Here is a 27,677-nt window from a genome sequence, read left to right on the forward strand (position 1 = left end):
GGCTTATGTGTGTGGTTGGTGTAGGAAGGTTTTACTGCTGCTATCTGTTCTGTGCCTGTTCTATGTGTGTCTGTGGAATGTTGCACTGCTGCTTTCTATGCTGTACTGAGTCTTAGTGTACTTATGCCTGTGGTTAGTGAGGAAGGCTGCACTGATGCTGCCTGTGCTGCACCTGGTCTGTCAGTGTGTTCAATGTTACATTGCTGCTGTACTGGGTATGTGTGTAATTATGTGTGTGTGTGGAATATTGCACTGCTGCTTTCTATGCTGTACTGGTTCTTTGAGTACTTACGCCTGTGGTTAGTGAGGAAGGCTGCACCGCTGTTGTCTGCTTTCTCTGTTCAGAATGTGTCATAAGCTTGTGACCCTGCTGTCGGTTGTACCCCTCCTATGTGTGGGGGATACGTGCCAGTTCCCTTTCTCAGTTCTATGTGGGTGAGGGAAGCTCGTGCTCTTCCTGTTCTGGATGTTATGGTGCCTAGCTTAGCTGCCGTGTAGTGTTCTGTGTGTGAGGGAAGATTGCCTAGCTATAGCTGTGTGGGGGAAGCTTACTTTTTTAGCTCACGATCTACCTGTTCTGGATGATATAGTGCCTTGCCTACCTGCTGCTGTATTGTACGGTGTGTGAGGGAAGCTTGTCTAGATGCAGGTGTGTGAGGGAAGCTTGCTCTTTAGTAGCTTGTGCTCTCCCCGTTCTTGATGTTATGGTGCCTCCCTTAGCTGCTGCTGTATTGTTCTATGCGTGAGGGAAGATTGCCTAGCTACAGCCTCTGTATTATTCTGTGTGTGAGTGAAGCTTGCCTAGCTACAGCCGCTGTATTCTTCTGTGTGTGAGGGAAGCTTGCCTAGCTACAGCCTCTGTATTGTTCTGTGTATGAGGGAAGCTTGACCAGCTACAGCCGCTGTATTGTTGTGTGTGTTAGGGAAGCTTGCCTAGCTACAGCCTCTGTATTGTTCTGTGTGTGAGGGAAGCTTGCCTAGCTACAGCCGCTGTATTGTTCTGTGTCTTAGGGAAGCTTGCCTAGCTACAGCCTGTGTATTGTTCTGTGTGTTAGGGAAGCTTGCCTAGCTACAGCTGCTGTATTGTTCTGTGTGTGAGGGAAGCTTGCTCTTCAGTAGCTTGTGCTCTCCCCGTTCTTGATGTTATGGTGCCTCACTTAGCTGCTGCCGCCTTATTGTTCTCTGTGTTCGGGAAGTTTGCCTAGCTACAGCCGCTGTATTGTTCTGTGTGAGGGGAAGCTTGTCTGGCTACAGCCTCTGTATTGTTCTGTGTGTGAGGGAAGCTTGTCTGACTACAGCCTCTGTATTGTTCTCTGTGTGAGGGAAGCTTGTCTGACTACAGCCTCTGTATTGTTCCGTGTGTGAGGGAAGCTTGCCTAGCTACAGCCGCTGTACTGTTCTGTGTGTGAGGGAAGCTTGCCCAGCTACAGCCGCTGTATTGTTCTGTGTGTGAGGGAAGCTTGCCTAGCTACAGCCTCTGTATTGTTCTGTGTGTGCGGGAAGCTTGCCCAGCTACAGCCGCTGTATTCTGTGTGTGAGGGAAGCTTGCCTAGCTACAGCCTCTGTATTGTTCTGTGTGTGAGGGAAGCTTGCCTAGCTACAGCCTCTGTATTGTTCTGTGTGTGAGGGAAGCTTGCCTAGCTACAGCCTCTGTATTGTTCTGTGTGCGAGGGAGCTTGTCTGGCTTCAGCCTCTGTATTGTTCCGTGTGTGAGGGAAGCTTGCCCAGCTACAGCCGCTGTACTGTTCTGTGTGTGAGGGAAGCTTGCCTAGCTACAGCCTCTGTATTGTTCTGTGTGTGCGGAAAACTTGTCTGGCTACAGCCTCTGTATTGTTCTGTGTGTGAGGGAAGCTTGCCTAGCTACAGCCTCTGTATTGTTCTGTGTGCGAGGGAGCTTGTCTGGCTACAGCCTCTGTATTGTTCCGTGTGTGAGGGAAGCTTGCCTAGCTACAGCCGCTGTACTGTTCTGTGTGTGAGGAAAGCTTGCCTAGCTACAGCCACTGTACTGTTCTGTGTGTGAGGGAAGCTTGTCTGGCTACAGCCTCTGTATTGTTCCGTGTGTGAGGGAAGCTTGCCCAGCTACAGCCGCTGTACTGTTCTGTGTGTGAGGGAAGCTTGCCTAGCTACAGCCTCTGTATTGTTCTGTGTGTGCGGAAAACTTGTCTGGCTACAGCCTCTGTATTGTTCTGTGTGTGAGGGAAGCTTGCCTAGCTACAGCCTCTGTATTGTTCTGTGTGCGAGGGAGCTTGTCTGGCTACAGCCTCTGTATTGTTCCGTGTGTGAGGGAAGCTTGCCTAGCTACAGCCGCTGTACTGTTCTGTGTGTGAGGAAAGCTTGCCTAGCTACAGCCACTGTACTGTTCTGTGTGTGAGGGAAGCTTGTCTGGCTACAGCCTCTGTATTGTTCCGTGTGTGAGGGAAGCTTGCCTAGCTACAGCCACTGTACTGCTCTGTGTGTGAGGAAAGCTTGCCTAGCTACAGCCACTGTACTGTTCTGTGTGTGAGGGAAGCTTGTCTGGCTACAGCCTCTGTATTGTTCCGTGTGTGAGGGAAGCTTGCCTAGCTACAGACGCTGTACTGTTCTGTGTGTGAGGGAAGCTTGTTCTTCAGGAGCTTGTGCTCACCCCGTTCTTGATGTTATGGTGCCTCGCGTAGCTGCTGCCGCTGTATTGCTCTGTGTGAGAGGGAAGCTTGTGCTGCTGTACCTGCTCTGTGTGTGTGCAGTGGCGTAACACAAAATGAAGGGGACCCCCTTGCAGAATGTGATGAGGGGCCTTTAGTCTCACATTTATCACAGATAATCATTGTGCTTAGACCTGCATTACGCCTCTGTGGGTGTATGAGAGAGGCTTGCACTGCTGCATCTTGTGTGTATGTGGTGTGTGATAGAGAGGCTTGCACGGCTGCATCTTGTGTGCATTGGGTGTGTGATAGAGAGGCTTGCAGGTGTTGTCACATGATGTTATAGGTGCCGTGTGTTTGTTGTACCTACTCTGTGTAGGTATTTTCGTGCTGATGCACCTTTTGTGTCTGAAGGGCCCTTATCCTGTGTGTGTATGTGTCAGTGTGGGAGAAGCTTGGCTGTGTGAGTGTTTGTGTGTGTGTTGTACCTGTTGTGTGTGTGTGCCTGTGAGACAGAAGCTTGGCTGTGTGTGGTTTTGTGTGTGTGTTGTACCTGTTGTGTGTGTGTGTGTGCCTGTGAGACAGAAGCTTGGCTGTGTGTGTTTTTGTGTGTGTTGTATCTGCTGTGTGTGTCTATGAGACAGAAGCTTGACTGTGTCTGTGTGTTGTACCTGCTGTGTGTGTGAGTCTGTGAGACAGAAGCTTGGCTGTGTGTGTGTGTGTGTTGTATCTGCTGTGTGCGTGTGTCTGTGAGACAGAAGCTTGGCTGTGTGTGTGTTTGTGTGTGTTGTATCTGCTGTGTGTGTGTGTGTCTGTGAGACAGAAGCTTGGCTGTGTTTGTGTGTGTTGTATCTGGTGTGTGTGTGTCTGTGAGACAGAAGCTTGGCTGTGTGTGTGTGTGTTGTATCTGCTGTGTGCGTGTGTCTGTGAGACAGAAGCTTGGCTGTGTGTGTGTTTGTGTGTGTTGTAACTGCTGTGTGTGTGTGTGTGTGTCTGTGAGACAGAAGCTTGGCTGTGTGTGTGTGTTGTATCTGCTGTGTGTGTGTCTGAGACAGAAGCTTGGCTGTGCGTGTGTTGTACCTGCTATGTGTATGTGTGTCTGTGAGACAGAAGCTTGGCTGTGTGTGTTTGTCTGTGTGTTGTACCTGCTGTGTGTGTGTGTGTGGCTGTGAGACAGAAGCTTGGCTGTGTGTGTTTGTCTGTGTGTTGTACCTGCTGTGTGTGTGTGGCTGTGAGACAGAAGCTTGGCTGTGGGTGTTGTGCCTGCTGTGTCGGGGGGGGGGGGGGGGACCCTTGTCCTGAGCCCACCACAGAGACGTAGCTTCCATTGGTGCAGCAGGTGCAGTGGCACCGAGGCCTAAAAGCCAGAGGGTCCACTGAACCCTGATCATTGCTTTATTCTATCACTCCCACAGCAGCCAAGGTGGCATCTCCTTGCTTGCACCAGGGCCCACGAGGCACTGGCTGCGCTGCTGCCCCCACAATGACCCCTCCCCCCCCCAGAGTAGACCTCTGCCCTTACCTGGAGTAGCTCCCCCTCTTGGCCGGGGGCAGGGTCCGCAGCTCGGCCTTCAGTGAGCCCACGTCATCGTACAGCTGGGCGCTCTTGCTCTGTGCACAGGGAGGACACAAGCAGCTCAATGTCAGTCTGTCTGTCAGTCAGCAGCATCACAAGACAGTCAGTGCTTCCTGCCCCGCGCGCGTTCAGGAAGTGATGCCCCTGCCCACTTCTGCTTTTCACCCCCTGGGCGGCGCTCTTAACCCCTTGAGGCCCGGAGGCCTGGAGATGACCGCACCATCTGTCTAAAGAGAGTCCATACCCCGGCAGACAATAAACACATATATTGTGACGTTCTAGAATATTTATTTCCTGTTTTTGTTCAGCGCGAACCGCGCCCAGACTCATGGCAGCAATTTTCATTTTAATAAGGAGAAATTAACTCTAACAACAAGCCCTGACAAGGCCAATAGGTCTGTTTTTTTATAATTGAAAGTGCTTCTTTATTAATTGTGGGCCTGATTCACAGAACTAACTTAAGACAAAATCCTAAACTTACTACCATTTTGGTATTCACAGAAGGCACTTACTCATTTTGGTATTCACAGAAGGCACTTACTCATTTTGGTATTCACAGAAGTTAGGAGTCCTAACTTTAGGACTCCTAAATGCCTTCGTGAATACCGAAAGTCTTAAAGTTAGGATTTTGCTCAGTTTAGGAGTAGTAAAGTTAGTACTCCTAAACTGAGAAAAATCCTATTTTTAAGACTTTCGGTATTCACGAAGGCATTTAGGAGTCCTAAAGTTAGGACTCCTAACTTCTGTGAATACCGAAATGAGTAAGTGCCTTCTGTGAATATCAAAATGGTAGTAAGTTTAGGCTTTTGTCTTAAGTTAGTTCTGTGAATCGGGCCCATAGTGTGGATGGGTGAGTGGTTGGGTGCGAAAATAAGTGTGTGGATGAATGGATGGATGACCAAGTGACTGGATGGATGAATTGGTGATTGACCTAGCGCATGAATGAATCGACAGTGTGAGTTTGTTGCTGCCTGTTTAATACCTTATGCTCCGCAGCAACTCAGGGGTCGCCACACTCACTGGTTCTTACTCAGCGCTGGAGATGCAAACCTAGAAGTGCAGGTACTCACTATAGCAGAGTACCTGCTTGATACAGAGAAGAACCAGTACTCGCCCAATAATAGTATTGCATCTCTGCTGAGACGTACAGGTACTCAAGCCTTTTAAAATCAAAAAGTACAGGCACTGAGCCTTCCAAATAAAAAAAGTGCAGGTATTCAGCCTTCCAAATCATAGAAGTGCAGGCACTCAGCCTTCCAAATCCAAAAAAGTGCAGGTATTCACTTGCTTGCCCTATATGTAAATCAACATGCACATATCCTATATTGCCCTATTTGTAAAGTTCCATCACCATGCACATTTTCACATTGCCCCATTTGTAAAGTTCCCTCCCCATGCACATATTCACTGCACCTTATATGTAAAGTTCTATTACCATGCACATTTCTGCATTGCCCTATTAATAATGTTCAATCACCATGCCTATATATACATTGCACTCAATGTAAACTTCCATCACCATGCACATTTCTACATTGCCCTATTTGTAAAGTTCCATCAACTTGTACATTTACACATTGCACTAAATGTAAAGTTCCATCATGATGTACATTTTCACATTGCACTCAATGTAAACTTCCATCACCATGCACATTTCTACATTGCCCTATTTGTAAAGTTCCATCAACTTGTACATTTACACATTGCACTAAATGTAAAGTTCCATCATCATGTACATTTTCACATTGCACTAAATGTAAAGTTCCATCACCATGCTCTTACCCACATTGCCCATATGTAAAGTTCCATCACAATGTATATTTCTGCATTACCCTATATGTAAAGATCCATCATCATTCATATTTTCACATTGCACTATATGTAAAGTTCCATCACCACACACATTTCTACATTGCCCTATATGTAAAGTTCCATCACCATGCACATTTCTACATTGCACTATATGTGAAGTTCCACCACCATGCACATTTTCAATTTGCCTCGTATGTGAAGTTCCATCACCATGCACATTTTTTTTACATTGGCCTTTATTTACCATTTTCATTTTCACATTGCACTATATGTAAAGTTCCATCATCATTCATATTTTCACCTTGCACTATATGTAAAGTTCCATCACCATGCACATTTCTACATTGCACTATATGTAAAGTTCCATCACCATGCACATTTCTACATTGCACTATATGTAAAGTTCCATCACCATGCACATTTCTACATTGCACTATATGTAAAGTTCCATCACCATGCACATTTCTACATTGCACTATAGGTGAAGTTCCACCACCATGCACATTTTCAATTTGCCTCGTATGTGAAGTTCCATCACCATGCACAAACTGTAATGCAAAGACATTTTGAACAGTAGGAGGTGTTGTTCAAGGTATGAAGACTAGTCTATTTGTGCTTGCAGCATGCAATGTTGGCAATATCAGAAATATTAACAATAAAAACCAGCCCACCAGCCAATAAAATCAGCCCACTGTGGTATATAAATAAATAATACCGGATCTATTTTTGACTGGATATAGTAATAACAGATAGCTCAATAAATAAGAGTCAAGATTCGAGGTAGTAGGAGTTTGCAGGTTTTAATACAGCATAAAGGACAGGAACAGGACAACCTGCACAGGACTAGGATGGCAGCGCTGCCGGGGGCAGGATCGGAATCGGCGTAACATTTAATAACAGTGCACAAGCATATATACTAAAACAGTTGCATTACAGTACATACAATAGGCGGAGCAGTGGGTGTGGTCAATAGCAGTCGCGAAAGATAAGGGTGAAAGTAGGTGTAACAGGAGGCGTATACATAGACATGTGATGTAAACGTAACAGAATATGTCATAAAATGGGGCGGAAACATGGAGGGGGCTACCTGAGGAGCCGGGACCTCTAACCTAGTGGTGCGCGTAAACTGACAATGACGTGTTACTAGGAGAAGCTGGGGGCTATGACTTCTGCGCTAGGAGCAGAGACTGAAGTCTGGAGAGTCAGGGCGACATGTACCTAAACACTATCTAGTATCTGATGTTTAGAGAACATGTTGATAGAATCCAAAAGTTATCGGGGTAAAGGCTAACAGATTCTAAGACTGATGCATGCATTATTCTACATGTAGTGCTTGTTGAAGAATATTAAATGACCATAAATACAGTATTTCTCTTACATGGAGACGTAAAGGCTAGACGATGACGGAAACTATTGATGCGATTCAGTAGCTTTAGGAATGCAGAGAAGGAGGGCTGGACTGATAACTAGAATCATAACATACTCTTGGCAGACTGGCAGGCAGAGCCAGGCCGAGCCGGGCACTGTGAGGCAGGAAGTAAGTGAAGGGTCAGGGATACAGGTGGGGGCTGTATCGCTCCTCAGCGAGGGCTCAGGAGACAGGAGCTGAATCTGGTGTCCGGGCCCTTTTGAGGCCTAGAAACGGGGACTTTACAATGAAATAACGTGCACACTGAGAAACGTGGCAACGTAACTTTTACATAGGCCTAATACTCGTAGCTTTCACGAGAACTGGAAACTGGCATACTAGAGATGGACACAACTGTAATTGCGTCTTTAATCGATCATGGGGAATACATATGCATATTAATCATGCACATACAACATAGGATGGGGAACACGTAGGGACACAGAACATGGCAAAATTTACTTTTCCACATTCCCTCCTTGTCACTACGTTTCCATCAGGAAACATCAATATTCATGATACCATCTATCATTTCATATAGTATCATTTGCTCGTCTCGAATTTTCTTGGAACTGGATTTAGAACGGGACTTGGGACTAGGAATACAAGAGGTAGCACAAATGCCGCAAATCGCAGGGCCACATTGTATACAGAGGCAGCAACTGAATATGATCGCTACTGTAATACCTAGAAAGGACAACACTTTCCATCCCCAGGTGGAAATTATATTCCAGAACCAACCGGACCATGTCCAGGTGCCTGGATTTTGGTGTAACAGATGGGCAATTTTATGCAGTCTGGTTATAGCTGAATAAACAGACGGCGCGTTATTAGGAATGAAAATGCAGCAACTAGATCCGATGACTCTACATGCCCCGCCCCTATCGGCCAGTATGACGTCAAGGACGAGACGATTCTGGAGCACGACAATTCTCATAAAAGATTGCTCTTCGGTTAAGTTCCCTAGAGCAGAGGTAGTCTCAATCACTACTGCTTCAAGTGTTCTGGTTAATCTACGTATCAGTTTACTATTCACGACAGTACCTAAGTAGGGGAAGACACCTTTATTGATATCTATGTATTGTTCTAGAGCAGTTTCAGTATAATCGACAATCGGGAGGTCTCTCTTGTGTCTAGTATGTACTAGGTGGGAATTCCTATGATAGTCAGGTGGGGCTAGAAAAACTGGTGGCAGAAGGAATGCAATGTAACAGGTTCCCTCCCAATCGAGGGGCAGACGAACATATGCGGTCTGACCACAAACAAAATAAGAATGACGTGAAGCTTTGAAAATAGATTTCCTGCTGTCACTATACTTGACAATAGTAGTACAATCACTATGTCCTACATGTACGGAACCATTATTTCTGACACATAATTCGCCTTTGACTGGTAATACTGACATAGCAGGTAAGACTGGAGTAGTATCAGACTGAACATTCAAGACCATAAAATTCGAAGAATAATTACCCAAATTATAAACTTCATTTTCTAGATCTAACCCTGTTCTGTGGGGAAAACCTTGCTTGCCTGGAAAACATGTACTGTTAAGAAAGGACATATCAGTTGAGGATGACGTTAACGTGGACCATGCTCCACACGAACCAGTATGTGAAAATGGATAAGGGAATAGTGGCAGAACTCCCTTCGGTATCTGGAAAGGGGGGAGTCGACCACACACCCAACAATTAGTGGCATTGCTGGTCTGGTGTGAATAATGTAACATGCGGATAAAGGAATTATTTCGCATAGCAAGACGATAAGAGAGTTCATGAGGAGGCAGATCACTAAACGTATGCTCTACTGTAGTATTAGAAGACTTATTTACATGAGAAATTGGAAAACATAAATAAAATGCATAACTCGTGCAGGTAATCATAAGGCTGAGATATAGCAGGAAACATAAAATAATAATGCAACTTTTAGAGTTCTCACTAACTCTCTCTCTATGGGGGTCTATTTTATACATGTCAGAAACCGGTCTAACCGTTTCACCTAGGGGAGGACTTAGACAATCAAACTGGCTGACTTATTTTACTAGACCTTAATTTCGACTTATACTCCTGTTGCGGAGTTTTCTCTAACAGGGAGGGTTTTGTATCATTGTTTTTTGCGGGACAGTCCTTGAGAATAGTACTTTGGCAGTCTTTAAAATCCTCGGAAATGTTCTTGGAAACAGTCTTTAGTCCATAAAATTTCTTTACATGAGACAGATGGACCCACCCCTTCCTGCCTTCCAGCTTGACGGCAGTACGGGTGGCCAGGAGGACCTGCTTTGGCTCCTTCCAGCGAGGCTCCAGCGGACTTGAACGATCAAAGTTCCTTACAAGAACCAGACTTCCGGGAACGATTTCATGCGGTGCCACCTCGGTATTGTCTGGAAATGCGGCGGCAACCTGTGAACGACAAGAGTGTAGGGCAGACATCAAGGAAGCTAGGTAATCTGTCAGCATATTACTTGAAACATCTGTAATACTTCGGGGTCTAGGTGTACCCCACATATTAGGGGGGCGGCCAAAAACGACCTCGTACGGGGACAGACCTGATCTGGAATGTGCGACCATGCGCATATAAAACAGAGCGACTGGCAGAGCTACTAGCCAGTCCACACCTTTCTCTTTACAGACTTTGGCAATACGGATTTTCAGGGTCTGGTTATGTCTCTCTACCAGACCGGCTGCTTCAGGATGGCGTACACAATGGAACTTCCACTGGTACCCTAACAACAGGGAAACGTGTTTCATCATTTCAGATGAGAATGGCTGGCCGTTATCAGAATATACGACCCTTGGGAGTCCATAGCGGGGGAAGAATTCACGAACCAACTGCTTGGCAGTGGTCGCGGCTGTGTAATCTGGAACTGGATATGCCTCTGTCCACCTGGACAAAGCGCATACAACTACAAGGACATACTTGAAACCTCGACATCGCTCCATCTGAATATAATCCATCTGGAGGACTTCAAAAGGGTGGTCAGGGGGCTGGAATCCACCTTGTTCCACCGGGACACTTTTACCTGGATTGAACTGGCAACATATCATACAGGTACGGACTTTCTGCTTGGCTGCAGCTCGTAAATGCTTGTTGAACCAAATGTTCTGGATACTGTCTAACATGGCTTTTTCTCCTAAGTGTGCTGGACTATGTGCGGTATTGATAATGACTTGAACCATAGAGTCGGGGAGAAACCATGTGGCTTTCCCCTTCGTTACCCATCCCTGATCTGTCTGGACCCCTCCTTGTTCGGACCATTTCTTGATTTCATCGGGAGTAGCATGTAACTGGATATCTATGACATCTTGAGTGGGGTCCTTAACTGTCATACAAGTAGTCTGTTCTAGAATGGATGTCGGTGTCTTGTTAACTGGTATATCTGGTGTCTGTGCTGTAAGCTTGGCTGTGCGATCTGCTAGATCATTACCCTGGGAAATAGTGTCTGTAACTTTCGTGTGTGCTTTGCATTTCATGATGGCAATGGATGTCGGTAAGTGTATAGCATCTAACAGAGCTTGAATAAGGAGACCATGCTGAATCTTGGTTCCATGAGAAGTCATGAAACCTCTCTCCTGCCAGAGCACTCCAAAGTCGTGTACGACTCCAAATGCGTAGCGTGAATCTGTATAAACATTGACTTTCAGGTTCTTGGCGTGTATGCAGGCTTGGGTCAGAGCAACTAGCTCTGCTGCTTGAGCAGACAGGGTGTCAATACGGTGTGTTTCTATAACTTCAGTGTCAGTAGTCACTGCATACGCGGCTACTAGTTCTCCTGTACTTGTTCTCATACATGAACCATCCACATAAAGTGTCAGGTCAGGATCTGGTAATGGAATGTCTGTCAGATCTTGTCTTGGCTTAGTCATAGTATTAACTACTTCCACACAGTCGTGTGTGGCAGGATTTGAATTAACTGACGGTAACAGTGTAGCAGGATTTAGAACGTTGCAGCGTCTGATTTCTATGTGTGGCTGGAACAGTGTCAGTTCATAATCTGTCAAACGTGCAATTGTCAAGTGCTGAGTCTGTGTTCGGTTTAAAAGAACTTCCACGGAGTGTGGAACTTGTACTGTCAGAGAGTGTCCTAATACTATGGGATCACTTTGTCTGATAGCTAGTGCTGTGGCTGCAACTGACTTGAGGCACGCAGGCAAAGCCTGGGCTACAGGATCTAATGTGCTCGAAAAATAAGCACAGGGCTTGTATTGTCCTGCTTGATCTTGTGTGAGAACAGATAATGCTGTACCATCACGTTCTGTAACAAAAAGTGTAAAAGGCTTACTGTAGTTCGGTGTAGCTAGAACAGGAGCTTGGCATAGAGCTTTCTTTAGCTCATTGAAACTAAGAGTATGTTCAGATGTCCAAGGGAGGACAGTCGATACGGCTGCCTCCTGTGTCGTTAACTGTATCAGTGGCTTAGCTAGAAATGCATACTGAGGAATCCATTGTCTGCAATAAGAAGTAAGGCCGATAAAAGCACGTACCTCCTTCTGTGTCTTGGGCTGAGGAAGACTCGCTATTAACTGGATACGGTCTGGTGTCAACTGCCTACCCCACTTGGACAGTAAGTGGCCTAAGTAGATCACTTGCTGGACACAGAATTGAAGCTTTGAAGGGGACACCTTGTGCCCCATCTCGGCTAGGAAATACAAGACTGTAAGTGATGCTCCCTCGCAAGCACGTTCAGAACGGGCTGTAATCAGTAGATCATCGACATACTGGAGCAGGGCAGTGTCAGCTGGCATGTGAATGTTGTCTAGTTGTCTCTTAAGTGCTTGACTATAAATACTAGGACTTTCTGTAAAACCTTGAGGAGCTCGTGTGAATTTATAGCTCCTTCCATTTAAGCAAAAACCGAAAAGGTACTGGCTGTCTGGATGAATGGGGACACTGAAAAACGCGTTCTTGAGGTCAATTACGGTAAAGAATATTGCCTCAGAATCAATGGCTGTCAACAGGGATGAAATATCTGGAACAACTGGGTACTGGGGAATAATACATTTATTGAGTTCTCGAAGGTCAATCACTAATCGATATACTGGGGGTGCATTTGGATCAGTACGTTTCATGACTGGAATAATCGGAGAATTACATACATTGGAGTCAGTCTCTACAACTACTCCTTGAGCAATGAGCTCGTCAATTATTTTGGATAAGGCTGCTACAGCCTCAGGTGGTAATCTGTACTGTCTGATTCGTGGTAACACTACACCGTGTTTGAGAGTCACACGATGGGGTGTGATTTGCATGAAACCAACATCAGTTGGACCTTGCGCCCATAGATGCTGCGGAACATTTGACAATCTTGGATCAAAATCTCGTAATACATAGTGACCCTTGAAGTCACGTAAAAACAAACGTATTCCCTCTGGGGAACAGCAAATAACTGCACCTAGTTCTTTCAGTGTCTTAATGCCTAACAGATTTTCTGGACATGACTTCGTAAGTAATAGATCAGTAGTACGGGACAATGGACCTACGTCTAGAGTAACTGGCTTAGATATCTCGTTTACAATAGGCTTTCCTGAAAATCCAAGGGAAACATTTCTAGAGCCTGAGAGCGGAGCCCCTGGAACTTCGGCGTGACTTATAGTAGTCCTACTTGCCCCTGTATCAATCAGAAACTTTCTGTCTTTCCCTAATACTTGACTATGAATATAGGGACCTTCTTGATCTACAGGAATCTCGATGAGAGGCAAGCCTACCTCCCTCTCTAGGCTGTTTCATGAATACTGTTGGTACTCTGGATACTCTGCCTGAGCATACTGGTACATCTGCTGTGTAACATGCTGTGTTGCAGCAATAGGCTGCGGTGCTGGAACTGTCTGTTGTGCATTCTGTGGCTGAGAAGTCTGTGAAACTTGTTCTTGTCTAGGCGGACGTGGTCTTTCTTTAGTTTTACCAGTGGCTATATTATGTTTCAGAACTGCACACTCGTTTATGAAATGACCTGGCTGTTTACAATAATTACATGTCCCTTTAACGGGAGCTGCAGGATGACTGGCTTGATTCGGACCCCTCTTCTGACTGTCTTGTGGAACAGATTGTGCAACTAGTACTTTCATTTTCGTGTCTTTCATACGTCTTCTCTCGTGTTCTTGTTCTTCTCTGATTCTATTCTAGTGGTACTGGAGCATCTGTAACATCTGGGACGGGGTACTAGCTTGCCATGTACTTTCGACTTTTAAAACTCGATTCTTAACTTGTGGACTTGAATTCTCGACTAATTTAGTAACAAAAAGATGAGGGTATGACTCGCTACTCATCTTCAATCCACTGTTTATAATGAAACATTTTTCAAATCTAGAATAAAAATCACTAGTGTCTTCGTCTTGTTTCTGTTTACAGGCTGAGATTGCATCCCAGTCTTCCTTTTTAGTGGCTAGCAATCTGGGCAAAACTTGTATTAACAGTTCTGGTAATTCTTTACATTTCTCTCCAAGACCGGTACCTGGTACTCGTATCTTATCTTCAGCTTCTAGAACTGCCCAATCGATCTTTTTCTCTCCCACCTCCCATTCTTTTTCCTTGAGTTTTTCGTATACCCCTGCGGGCAACAGGACCTTTAGCATTTTAATAATATCTGGATACGTATATTCTCCCATACGGAGCATGTCCTTTAACTCTCGGTGGAACCCTGCTGGATCTTTGTCGTGACAGGGAATTAATTTCTTCATCTCTAAGAGTTCCATCTTTGTAATCGGGGTGTAAACAAATACTCGTTGCATTTCACCATCTGCTGTCCTGACTGGGTGTACTTCTCGTAACGGATTCTGTCTATCTATGTAAAACTGTTTACTTTCTGGAGGTGAGACGTGAACAACATGCGGGTTCAAAAACATACTATATTTATGACGCTGTTCTAGAATGACACTAATTAAATCGGTACCTAAACCTTTCCATCTATACTGGAGTAACTCGTTCAGGACATCATGTAACGGACCTGGATCAGAATGTTGACCCTCATACAATGTGATGAGGTGCTGAATCATATACATACCCACCAGTCGCTGCTCGGCTGGGGGCAGTTTCAGAAACATTTGTGCCACTATTTCGTCTGGAAAAGTGGTAGAATCAGTAGTCCATCGGACTGCTGATCGGGCTAGTTCTTGTTCATGCATAGTACTTAACTCACTATAACCAATTCGTGATTTCAAAATGTGATCGGTAGCTTGAAATACTTGTTCTAGAGAACCTTGTTCTGGTGCTGGATGATGAAAGATTTTCTTGTGTTCCAAACGTGAATGGCGGTCTGGAAATCTAGATCTACCTACATACGCTATTCTGGCGGTATTCTCGTCCTCTACCTCTTCTGTAGGAGAGTCATTCTCTTTCTCGCTTACTTGTGCTGTTTTACGTTGTTCATGTAACCTTATTATTTCCTTACGAATTTTCTTGTACATACTCTCTATACTACTGATGGTTCTGTGCTTACCCTCGGCTATATTATCACTCCACCTTGTCAGGGTTCTCATTTCTGTCGGATCTTTGGACGGGTAATCTTGTTCCCTTATTAAACAATTAATCAGAAACTTTAATATCATGAGCTGGATCTCAGCTTTCCTTTGGGACATGGTTTCGCCAATACTTTCTGGATCATCCCCTGTACGGATGAAACGATATATTCTGTCTAGATCTTCTTTCATATCCGGTAGGGTGTCCAAATACCCGGTCACCCGTCTCACACGTATGGAATATATAACCGTACTATCATCGCCTGTGACTGGATCATAGCGGCATTCAGTAAGAGCTCGTCGGATTTCTGCAACGGACTTATATTTGGGCGTACGCTGTAACGCACGTTCATGTAACTCGACTAACGTTACACGTTGGTGTGGCGGCGGGGTACCAGGAGGACCTCCTCCTGCGGCCCCTAAACTAGAATCGTCGACTGATACTCTTCGTGCTGGCGCGGCGGGAAATTGTAATGTGGGCTGGACCGGGGGTACCGTAGCAGATACTGCAACAGGTGCCCTGGTAACTGGAGGAGCAGGATTTACATTATTTACAGGAGCTGGTGGAACAGGATTTGCATATTCTGGGACTGTGTCGTCCAAATAGGACGAGAGAAAAATATCAGCTGCGGTCGGTTTGTGACGTAGCTTGGTCGGAACTAATGGTGGCGGAAAATTACTGGATGCCTCCGGGGTTGCTTTTGGCAAGCCCTCGGCAAGAAGAGGATACATACCCTTAATGAGGGCATTCCTCTGTCTGTCTGACTGTTCGGTTTTAACTCGCTCACCTATCTCGATTAATTCCCTTTCTTGGGCTCTTTCTATGGATTCTCTACTTAATTCTGACTTTCTGATTTCTTTTTCGGTTCTTTTATGAGATTCTTTGCGCCATAACTCGATGGCATCTTTCTGTGACTGTCTGGCTTTCTTTTTCCATAATGCTTCTTCTACTCGCATGATGCACTCGGCATCCCACGTACCTGATACGGGCCATCTATACTTTTCCTCTAACTCTTTGGTGTACTCCACCCATAAATCTAGATACAATATTGCACTTATGCCATGCTTTTGATACATAAAATGACCTGGACTGTCCCTAGGCGGGACAGGAACTGCTTCTTCTAACAGACCTTTTCTAGTTTTTAACTGACGTAGTTTGGAAAACAAAGGCATGACTGGACTGTAATCTAGACACAATACAATACACAATGAACACGATAATTACACCACTTTCATTCCACGACATTAAAATACATGAATGACATTTTAAAATAACAGTCTTGACAAAATACTACCTGGAATACTGAAAACAGGATACATGAATTTTCTCGAGAACAGAACTGACTAGAACAGAAACTAGATGCACTGCTAAAACAGTACGAACTTACCGGTCTCATAAAGAGACACGTCAGGACCCGCATCCACCGGAGTGGACACTTCGTGTTGGGTCTGTGTACCACCAAAACCCACGGACCAGAGTCAATTAGATTGACCCTGTCTAGATACTACCCCAGCAACGGTACTCACCGGGCAGCAAGAACGGAAGGCCTCGGACTGGACTGGACTGCTTCGACGCCGGATGGACGAACTTCGGACTTCAGTTACGGGTGTGCCTCCGGGTACCTCGGACCTTGGACTCTCGGCTTGGGCTCTGGTCGGGACTCGCCGCGTTCCTCCACCGCCTCGTCTGGATGCTGGACCGCAACCTCCGTCTCCTCCGTGGGCCTGAGGGATACTTGAAGCAGAAATATCTGCCGGTGCGCAGAAGAGTTCCGTCACGGCTGCAGAGGGTCAGGGGGCATACGTGGCTTCACCGGCGCGTGGGGAAAGGGCAAGTCCCTATTCGGGCGCCATTATGTGGTATATAAATAAATAATACCGGATCTATTTTTGACTGGATATAGTAATAACAGATAGCTCAATAAATAAGAGTCAAGATTCGAGGTAGTAGGAGTTTGCAGGTTTTAATACAGCATAAAGGACAGGAACAGGACAACCTGCACAGGACTAGGATGGCAGCGCTGCCGGGGGCAGGATCGGAATCGGCGTAACATTTAATAACAGTGCACAAGCATATATACTAAAACAGTTGCATTACAGTACATACAATAGGCGGAGCAGTGGGTGTGGTCAATAGCAGTCGCGAAAGATAAGGGTGAAAGTAGGTGTAACAGGAGGCGTATACATAGACATGTGATGTAAACGTAACAGAATATGTCATAAAATGGGGCGGAAACATGGAGGGGGCTACCTGAGGAGCCGGGACCTCTAACCTAGTGGTGCGCGTAAACTGACAATGACGTGTTACTAGGAGAAGCTGGGGGCTATGACTTCTGCGCTAGGAGCAGAGACTGAAGTCTGGAGAGTCAGGGCGACATGTACCTAAACACTATCTAGTATCTGATGTTTAGAGAACATGTTGATAGAATCCAAAAGTTATCGGGGTAAAGGCTAACAGATTCTAAGACTGATGCATGCATTATTCTACATGTAGTGCGTGTTGAAGAATATTAAATGACCATAAATACAGTATTTCTCTTACATGGAGACGTAAAGGCTAGACGATGACGGAAACTATTGATGCGATTCAGTAGCTTTAGGAATGCAGAGAAGGAGGGCTGGACTGATAACTAGAATCATAACATACTCTTGGCAGACTGGCAGGCAGAGCCAGGCCGAGCCGGGCACTGTGAGGCAGGAAGTAAGTGAAGGGTCAGGGATACAGGTGGGGGCTGTATCGCTCCTCAGCGAGGGCTCAGGAGACAGGAGCTGAATCTGGTGTCCGGGCCCTTTTGAGGCCTAGAAACGGGGACTTTACAATGAAATAACGTGCACACTGAGAAACGTGGCAACGTAACTTTTACATAGGCCTAATACTCGTAGCTTTCACGAGAACTGGAAACTGGCATACTAGAGATGGACACAACTGTAATTGTGTCTTTAATCGATCATGGGGAATACATATGCATATTAATCATGCACATACAACATAGGATGGGGAACACGTAGGGACACAGAACATGGCAAAATTTACTTTTCCACACCACAAATACCCCAAAAACTACAGTCAAGCATTGGCACAGCCCACCAGCCAAAAAGATCGGCCCACAAACAGATAGTAGTAAGAAAGTAAAATGCTATAAAACACAACACAAAATTAATTTTACTTTAGAAATACATTGCCTATTCGTAGACAGCTTTTGAGGCAGACCCTGCTTTGATGGCATGTGGGTATTTTAACCCCGTCGCACTCGATGCCCGACTAATTTACTTTATATCCCATTTCCAAGATTTATTGCATGGGGCACACTGCCCGTTGACAAATGTAAAGAATCACTCATTAAACCAGGGGTCTCCAACCTTTTCTGTAGTAAGAGCTACTTATGTTCAATGAAAACCATCATGAGCTACTAATATATGTGTTGTACATCAGATAAGATTGCATTAACGACCATCATAAGCATGTTGATTACCAGCAGTGATCACCTCGGTGCATCAAGCTTGGTTGCCAGCAGTAATGTGAAAAATGTTTTAAAAACGTGGAATGCCTCTCCCTGGATAATACATAACAACCATAACTGCAATACCCGGGTACCAAGTTAATAATATTAGTAATAATTCTTCACACAACATGATTTAGCACTCGAATACCAGCTTTGAACATATTTCGAGAAATTCAAAAATGTATCTCCAGACTTCAGGTGAGTTCTGAAAATACACACATTTTTGTCTTGAATACACACTTTTCTATTTTGGGATACATATATTAATTCAAACAAACAAAAGCTTATAATTTAGCAGGCTGGACTGCACACATGAGAATCTACTTTCAAATAGGTGGAGAGCTACAAGTAGCTCACGAGCTACTCGTTGAAGAAGCCTGGTCTATGTGTAGAGCACTGAATGGTTTGCGTCGGCCATAATGCTTTACATACAGGACAATGTAAACATGCGGTGAACAACACTTACAACGCAACTTTTACATCACAGAGCCTTTACAAAGCAACCATTACAACGCAAACTATTACAACGCATTGCTCTGGGGGGCGCTCTAGGATAGGGAATAGGTTAATTTACTATCCAATAACCTTCCCTAGTGTCCACGGGGACTGGAGTTGGAATAGTAAATTAAACTATTCACTATCCAGCGCCCCAAAGCACTATGCGTTGTAATGGACTGCGTTGTAATAATTGCGTTGTAAAGGCATGCAATGTAAATGCATGCGTTGTAATGTCATACATCCTAAACATGCACATGGCACTCACCCTTGACATTGCACAGTACGTAAAGCATCCATTTCAATGTTTACAGTGCTTTACAAGCTGGCAGTGGGCACACATGCATGCCATATGTTTTCCAGACTGCATCAACACCTTGCCTGTAAAGCACCTGTAGCAATGCCAGTTTCCTCATTACCCTCCCCAGCCCAACTCACTGGGATGCTCTACCTGCCTTAGCGGCTCCGACAGGTTAGAGGCGGCACCGTGCCCTCCCTGGCATTGACTTCCCTGCGGACTGAGACCATCACGAGCCCTGGAAGCAGCTTTTCTGCCCCTCTGGAGGACAAATGTTACAGAGCTCCCGATGCCTGCGCGAGCGGGCCGATTATTTGCCTTTACTGTCTAGTCTATATCTTCTATACTAATATTATAAAGAGAGAGCCCAAACCTTTGAGGCGGGTAATCTCAGGAACCACAGCACCAATCACAACACCCAATACAGCATTGGAAAGAACAGTTGCAGTATATGGACATAGGCTATACAGCTGCCCACCGTATACATTAGAAGGGTAAAAGAACCTTAGGGGCAAAGTAGTCCCTTGTGGGCGTTCTGCTCGGGCCGTTGTGCTGGGGGCGTGTGCATACAGCGATGGGCGCGGCATTCCGACATTAAAACGGCATTCAGAAAAACAAAGCCTTCACACTACTTTCTTGTGGGCGTGTGCGTTCTGCCGGGGGCGTGGCCATACAGCGATGGGCAAGGCATTTGCGCGGCATTCGTGAAAAAACAAAGCCTTCACACTACTTTCTTGTGGGCGTGTGCGTTCTGCCGGGGGCGTGGCCATACAGCGATGGGCAAGGCATTTGCGCGGCATTCGTGGAAAAACAAAGCCTTCACACTACTTCCTTGTGGGCGTGTGCGTTCTGCCAGGGGCGTGAGCATACAGCGATGGGCAAGGCATTCGTGCGGCATTCGTGGAAAATGGGCCGGAAATCCTGGATGCGTTCTGGAGCCGCCACACACCATAACATATTGCTACGGTGCTCAGGCGGGAGCTGAGGTGAGTCAGCATACCAGCGGTGCTCAGGCGGGGGCTGAAGAGAGTCAGCGTACCAGCGGGGATAAAAAAAAATAAACAGGCTGCTCTTTGATCACACGCGCAGCGTCGCGTGCATGCTGTCACGCACTGAACTCTCAAGAGGCTGAGGAGAGTCAGCGTAACTGCGGGGATACCCGGACAACGTCGGGACGGGCTGCTAGTTACTTATAAAATGGAGGCGGCGGACCATGCATGCATGATGCATTTGTCCCTTTTGCACCATTTATTAACTACTGTCCTGATTTAGAGTTTGGCGGATGGGTTACTCTGTCACAGATATGACGGTTAGTCTGTCCTCCTTATTACACGGGCATTATAGTCCTATAGACTAGATGTCCATCAAGTGCTTCGAGGGCTCGAAGGGGAGTATGACCGCGTAAGTGCTGAAAGTGACGCAGTCCTTACCCTGACCAGGAGGGAGGCTGTGCAGCCCCCCACAAAGGCTGCTGGGAAGGGAGTATTCGCTGCTGTATGAAGGAATATTTTAAACCCCTTCCAGGAGGCGAGTTGTCCCTCCCCCAACCCTTGCTTCAAAACTGCGTCATAATGCAATAAGCCCCTTCCGCAGGTAGCGCTTGCAGCTTCTGACAATGTTTCTAAGTGCTGGCTAGAGAGGCGTGGCCTGGGAGGGTGCTGGTTCTTTTCTACAGATAGTGGGAAGAAGAGCGATAAGCGCTATTCACGCGCCTCTAACGGGAAACATCCTTTACCACGCAACTTTTACCATGCAGTGCCTTTACGACGCAACTTTTACAACGCAAACCATTACAACGCATTGCGCTGGGGGGGGCTCTAGGATAGGGAATACGTTTCATTTACTATCCAACACCTTCCCTAGTGTCCACGGGGACTGGAGTTGGAATAGTAAATTAAACTATTCACTATCCAGCACCCCAAAGCGCTATGCGTTGTAAAAACCGCGTTGTAAAGGCATGCGTGGTAAAAGCATGCGTTGTAATGTCATACATCTGCCTCTAACACACTGTACCATGCCAAGGAGACACATAGCGCCTTACAACACTTCCAGATAAATAAACAGCGCAACAAAGCATAGGATACGTAAAGTATGTTCTGCCGGCAGACGCCGGATCATGTGAATTATGAAATGTTAACAATTCAGGTCATGAAAATGGTGAAACCACGTGTTTCATTTTGAACTGTTTCCTGTGCGCAAAACACAACCACATAGTTATCCCCTTTACGCGTTTCAAAAGGGTGTTTTCAGGTAAAGCCCCGGAGTTTTGCTGTAAAGTGGGGAGTTTCTTAAGACTGAGTCAACTCAAGAGACGCAGTCAGTTCCTGGGGGACGGCTTGTCACACACAGCATGAAAGAGGTAAAGCGGGGGGCGCCTGTGCTGGGGTGCCTCCATCACTCACCTGCCAGGGGAGCAGCATAGCCCCACTGAGCAGACCCAACCTTCAGCACGCGGACAGTCCCTCCAAGCCCCTCCGCACCCCCGGAGCCACACTCTGGGCACACTGCCAGGTAAGTGCCACACAAATGCTCCCATAGCCAATCATGTGGCAGAATCCTGGTACCTCCATTGGTCATGGCCCCGCCCACACCCTGTAGAGAATGTCACGCCTGCCCCTTGACCTAAATTGCGGCCGGAATATTCCATTCTGTGATGCGCATTTGTTTGCGGGGTGGGCTGCCTCCTTTTTGGCTAAGTGTCAAAGTGTGATTCCTAGTTAGCTGCCCTCCTTTGTTTGATTTTGGGGGTTCCTGTATCCTGGTTCATGGGTTGTCACTGTTGTGTGGTGACTTAGACTTTGGGGCTCTTCCTGCTTGTAATGGGTAAACTCATGACGCGGCAACACCTAACAGGAAGGCCCTTATTTGCGCAAAGGGCACCCTGGAAAGTGGTAAAAGTAGACATCAGTTGCCACAACCCCGGGGAATCCATTGAACATGCCCTTGGGAGTAAATAAAGCTGTGGTTAAAACAGAGAACAGTAGTTCCCAAGTTAAGTGGAGGCCATTGAACTTGCCTATGGTAGGCTAAATAAGCCATGTGCAAGACCACCAAGCATGAGGGCTGGGTTCAACTCTAATTCAAAATCATATAAAATCTGAAGGGCTCTGTGAATTTGGCATGGTCTCTTTAGTGCTAGATCGCAAGGTTTCCCTGATAGGGCCGGGAAACACCTGCAGAGGTAGATGTGAATTGTCCAGCCAAAAGGACTGGTAACCATGTCAGATGTAAATGGGAATTGTCCTGGTCTGGAGAAGCCGTTGACATTTCTCGCAGGAGGGTAAAACAGCGCCAGGCGCAAAATTCACGGAACAGAAGGGTTCCTGGCTTTATCAGACTCTGCTCTTGCATGCCAAGTCCACAGGATGTTTTGCTGTGGCTGGGGGTCCATTTGCCTAGTATGGGCATGGACCTGTTTTGTTGGACCTGGGTGATGCCCTAGAATCAGCAGGGTGCAAGTAAGAATGCCTGCCTTGGTGGGGGTCCCTGGGTAGGACGGGTGCCACGCCCAGAGCTGTGGCGGAGTTACAAGGAGATCTAGAGGCTGAATGGTAAATAGGGGTACCATCTTCAGGGCCAGAAGAAGGGTGCAAGTGCCAAATAGCCCCAGGAAGTCCTTACGGCAGGACCCTGGAGGAGCGTTGGCGCCCCGTTAGTCCTTTGGGCAGTTGTAAACCTGATCAACCGGGGGCTTGCCTGGATACGCTCTGCCCCCTCAAGGGGCGTGAGCAAATGGGTGGACTGGTGGTCCACAGGATGTAAGGGGTAAACCCCCAAAATGATTTGCACCGACTTTTTATGCCACAGTGCAATTTGGCTCTTCAGGTGTACAGGACAGCATAGGGGCTACCTGCCCTTAAATCGCCCGTAAGTTGACCCACCATGTTGCCATATTTCTTACGCAAAATAAACCTGCAGCAATGTTTTCTCCAACAACCAATGTGTCATGTGTGTTCTTTATTATGGTATTGCTGTGTTTGCGGGTTGGGTGTGTTGTCGATATTGGCACTATGGGGCTGCCCGTGGCCCACGCACGGGCCCCCATTGGAGGGCAGCTACCATAGTGCCACATTAGGCACTAACCCGATAGGCTAGTTTCTGGACCTCTGGGATCCGGAACTTCCAGTTGTTATTTCAGGCGCGCCAAGTGGGCAGGGGCCAGGTATATTTACCTCTACTGCCCATCCGGCTATCCTTTCGCGCCGAGGTTCCACGCCGTCTCCCTCCCTACCGCTTACCGGGCGTGTCGGCTGGATGGGTGGCTAGGGTAGGAAGGCCATTAACTTGTTATTTTGTGTTGAAGGCAGAGTCAAAGGGCGAGCCAGAGGCTGAATGGTTCATTGGGGTACCTTCTTCAGGACCAGAAGAAGGGTGCAAATGCTAAAATATCCCCAGGAAGTCCTTACGACAGGACCCTGGAGGAACGACGGCACCCCGTTACTCCTTTAGGCGGTTGTAAACCTGAGCAACTGGGGGCTTGCCTGGATACGCTCTGCCCCCTCAAGGGGCGTGAGTAAATGGGTGGACTCGTGGTCCACAGGATTAAGGGGTAATCCCCCAAAATGGTCTGCACCGATTGGCTATGCCATGGTGCAATTTGGCTTATCAGGTGGGCTGGCAGCATAGGGGCTACCTGCCCTTGGATTGCCCGTAAGTTCACCCACCAGGTTGGCATATTTCTTATGCAAAATAAACCTGCAGCAATGTTTTCTACAGCAACCAATGTGTCTTGTGTCTTCTTTATTATGGTATTGCTGTGTTTGCTGGTTGGGTGTGTTGCCGATATTGGCACTATATGTCATGGCCCCGCCCGCACCCTGTAGAGGACGTCATGCCTGCCCCTTGACCTAAATTGCGGCAGCAAATTACATTCTGTGAAGCGCATTTGTTTGCGGGAAGGGCTGCCTCCTTTTTGGCTAAGTGTCAAAGTGTGATTCCTAGTTAGCTGCCCTCCTTTGTTTGATTTTGGGGGGTTCCTGTATCCTGGTTCACGGGTTGTCACTGTTGTGTGGTGACTTAGGCTTTGGTGCTCTTCCTGCTTGTCTGGGCGTTCTTTCGCACAAACTGCCGCTCACACGCTAGGGCCCAATTTAGTGGTTTTTTGATTAGCCTAACATTGCCCTTGAGAGCTGTCCATAACACCTGCCTGCTTCTGTCCTGATGTTCTGGGTCAAAGCCCATGGGTTCGCTGGGTCGTTGTCCATTTGTTCGTTCTCTGCATCTCCCGCGTGTTCCTCTGTCATTGTCACCTCCATCCTTGACTGTTGTGGGCCTTTGGTATCTGGTACGGCTGGCGCGGGTTTGTAGCATTCTCCACTTCCTGAGCATTCCAGGGATCTAGAGGACAACTTGATAATGACAGAAGCATCATCCTATTTAGGATTTGGGGCAGCCTGGCGTATAGTTGCACCACTCTGTGTGGCCGTGCTGGGGGTTAGGTTCTCACAGTCACCCAGACCTGTCTTGAGTAGTGCGGTTGGCAGGATTGAAGACAGCCGGACAATGAGGGTTGGGTTTCCCTTGGGTAGTCTGCGGAAGTACTCTTGTTTGCCCTCGATTGTTTCCCCCTGACCTGTAGGCTGAACATCGCATGTGTATGCCTGGTGTACCTGATAAGCCTGATTACCCACAATCTCCTAAATACTTGGGAATGCCCATTGTCCACTTTTAGAAGGACCCCTGCCTCCTTCACTGCCTCCTGGAGCCCCCTCAGACCACCGTTTCTTGTTTGGTACTCCGCTTGCTCCCCTTCACCATTGCCGCCGACCTCCTTTGTGAAAACACCCTATGGGCAAGCTTTCCACCCCGCCACAGAGAGCAGCCTCGGCTTAACGATATTGTACCCCCGCCTTTGTCTGTTCCGCCCTGGATGTGCCCCTGGGTACTCATTAAGGCAGTAGCGGCTCCTCCGCTATGGCCCCCATCCCCTGGTTGAGCACTGAAACCAGGACACTAAAAACCAACCACAACGCTGCATTGCAGCATTGTGATTGGTCAGGGGAGCCTGAGCGCCTACCAATCACAACGCTGCATTGTGGTATTGTGATTGGTCAGTGGGGCCTGGCTGTGCTTCCTGTTTCTTGAGGAGAGCAGGAGCAGGACCCGGTGGCAAGGTAAGTACCCCCGCCTCCGCCTCACCCTCTGCTAGCCATGCCGGCCACCACTGCTTCAAGGAGCTCTTCCAGTACACCCGGGTGACTCATTGGACCCCGGCCACTGGCTGTAAATGTTGATGTTTGCTTGCTGTGGCAGAGGTGGGTAGCAGGCTGTCCTCCTGCCCAGCTGAAGAGGTATGTAGCTGGTTGATGTTGGTATTAGTTAAAGCTGGTTGAGATCTTGGGTCTGGCGGAAAGGCCAGTGGGCGCTACTGTGCTGGTCACTTCGTCAGTAGCTTTCGCTATTCGTGCCTCACCCGTCGTGCCTCCCCTGTCTTCTCCTTGTACTAACGCTTGTGCAAAGCGCTGTGGCTGCTCTTCTGTTCTACTCAGGCTCTAGTGACGCTCTGCTAAGGCCTCGCTATAAGTCTTTGCGTGGGCCTTGGTCCTCTGGGCCTTCCGTAGATCCTTCCAGGCCTACTGGCCCTGCTGCCGGAGATGTGTCCCCCCCAACCGAGTTGAAGTTAGGGGTGGGCCTGGGTGTCGCTGGCAGTCCAGACAGATGGAAGATGCAGGTGCTGGATTAGGCTGAGGCGATTCAAAAGGGGGTGGTGATGGACAGAGTATCTGAATTAAGCAGAACACTCCTACCCAGTCAAAAGATCAGGGCTTGATCCATCACCGTTTTTTAGCTCACTGCACCATCCCAGTTCAGAACCTGGCTACATGCAAATTAGTCTGACCCTGGCCCAGTGCATCATGGGAACAGGGCAGACCAAACTACCAAGCCAATTCTTTACTGGAAAGGAAACAAGCTTCCGGGGACCGGTTTCTGGCATTTCAGCCGTCTTCGGCCCGGCTTGCTTGAATCCTGATGGAGCAGTGAGCAAGGGACTCGCATCTGAGCATACCCTTCCACACTTGTGGTGATTAGGCTGAGGGGCATGGGCTGGGGGACGGAAGCACACCCCCTTCCGCAACCACACCCTTAACCGAGTTGGCCCGCTTCCGCGACCAAGGGGCTCAACCAAATGCAATGGTTCTATCACCACTGGTCTGCCCTGGTGCCACTGGTGCCCATGGCTTACCCACGCCTTGCCCCTTCTGGTTGAGATCCTGATGCAGGCGCACTGCTCACCGCTGCAGCGCTGCTCTCCTCTCTGCTACTGGTAAGTCCTGGAATATTCTGGTGCTAGCCCCTGGTGAGGATTAGGTCCAGGTGTGACCACTGCTCCCTGCAGCACAACCTCGCCCCTACTCCCCCCTGCTCTACCAACAGCCCAGCAGAGGCCGTGGGAGCGAAGGGAGCAGGCCCTTGATGGTCGGTTTGATGCCACCAGAAAGCCAGAGTGTAGAAACAACCGGAGCTGCAGGAGTTTGGAGGTGTAGCGGGCAATAATGGGTGGAGGTGTGCCTCCTCAACTGTGTCCTGTGTCTGCCGCAGAAAATGCCCAAATCACTTTGTGTCTGCGTTCAAAATCGAGGACAAAAGGTGTAAATGAAGACCAAAAAGTCAATTTTATGGCCACATCCAAGGAGAGGCCATGTGCCATTACTTTATCAGTGCATTTATTTACTGTTTTCTACACAGCACAATGTATTCACTATGGTCTTTATGTGATTGCCTCTGGGTATGCTACATTCAGGTGGCACATTATGTCCTTGTTCAATAGAAAGTTAATGCCCCTGAGCATTGTGTCATGGCCATCACCCCTACCCAAATCTATCCAATCTTTCTTGGAGAGAAAGCAACAGCAACATTTTGATTATGTTTCTAAACATTTTAAAATCCATGGCAAAAAGTTTGGGAAACATTAAGGTAAGTGACCATCTGCTAGTTTTAGACAAGTTGAATAAAACCCCCTGGCTCACCTCAAACTCCTGTGGACAATAAACCTAAAAACAATTAATGAGGCGGAGCAGGTGGTGTGGGTGACAGGACTGAGGTGCATTGACAGAGCTGTGTGTGATTAGGAGCTGGAATAGAAAGGGAAGGTGCAGGTCACGACTGAAGTGCATTGGCAGAGCTGTGTGTGGGTCTCAGGTGCTTAATTTGAAAGGGACGTTGCAGGTCGTGACCGAGATCCTCCAGCAGAGCTGTGTGTGGGTCTCCGTACTGTTGCAGCATTTGTTGCTGCAGGTCTGGACGGAAGTGCTTCACCAACTGCTGAATAGCTGTTTATCTATTTTAGGAAAGCTCAGAGCTCCACCGCCTTCTTTAACTTCCCTTACAGTGGGCTGAAGAAACAAAGTGTTTCATCACATGTCCTCAGAGGGCCTGTGCAGGACTGCAAAGAGGAGTCGGCTCCTCAGACGCAGACCGGCTCTTTCGTTTGGAACGTGGTGAATTTAGAATTCAAGACTAGCATATCTCTGTATTGCTGTATGGAGGGCGGACTTTCCACGGGCTTCATGGGATTA

At 47.3% G+C, this 27,677-nt stretch overlaps 1 protein-coding gene across 1 annotated transcript in view; it reads right to left on the reverse strand.

Moving 5' to 3' along the window:
• PTPN18 (protein tyrosine phosphatase non-receptor type 18) overlaps positions 1 to 27,677 on the reverse strand; it is a 329,905-nt gene that overhangs the window by 60,035 nt on the left and 242,193 nt on the right. Inside the window, exon 12 of the mRNA XM_078664676.1 lies at positions 4,144 to 4,232. Coding sequence (XP_078520802.1) covers positions 4,144 to 4,232 — 89 coding nt within the window. The remainder of the gene's footprint in view (positions 1 to 4,143; positions 4,233 to 27,677) is intronic.

The sequence above is a fragment of the Lissotriton helveticus genome, chromosome 10 (genome assembly GCF_964261635.1).
Source record: "Lissotriton helveticus chromosome 10, aLisHel1.1, whole genome shotgun sequence".
NCBI lineage: Eukaryota > Metazoa > Chordata > Amphibia > Caudata > Salamandridae > Lissotriton > Lissotriton helveticus.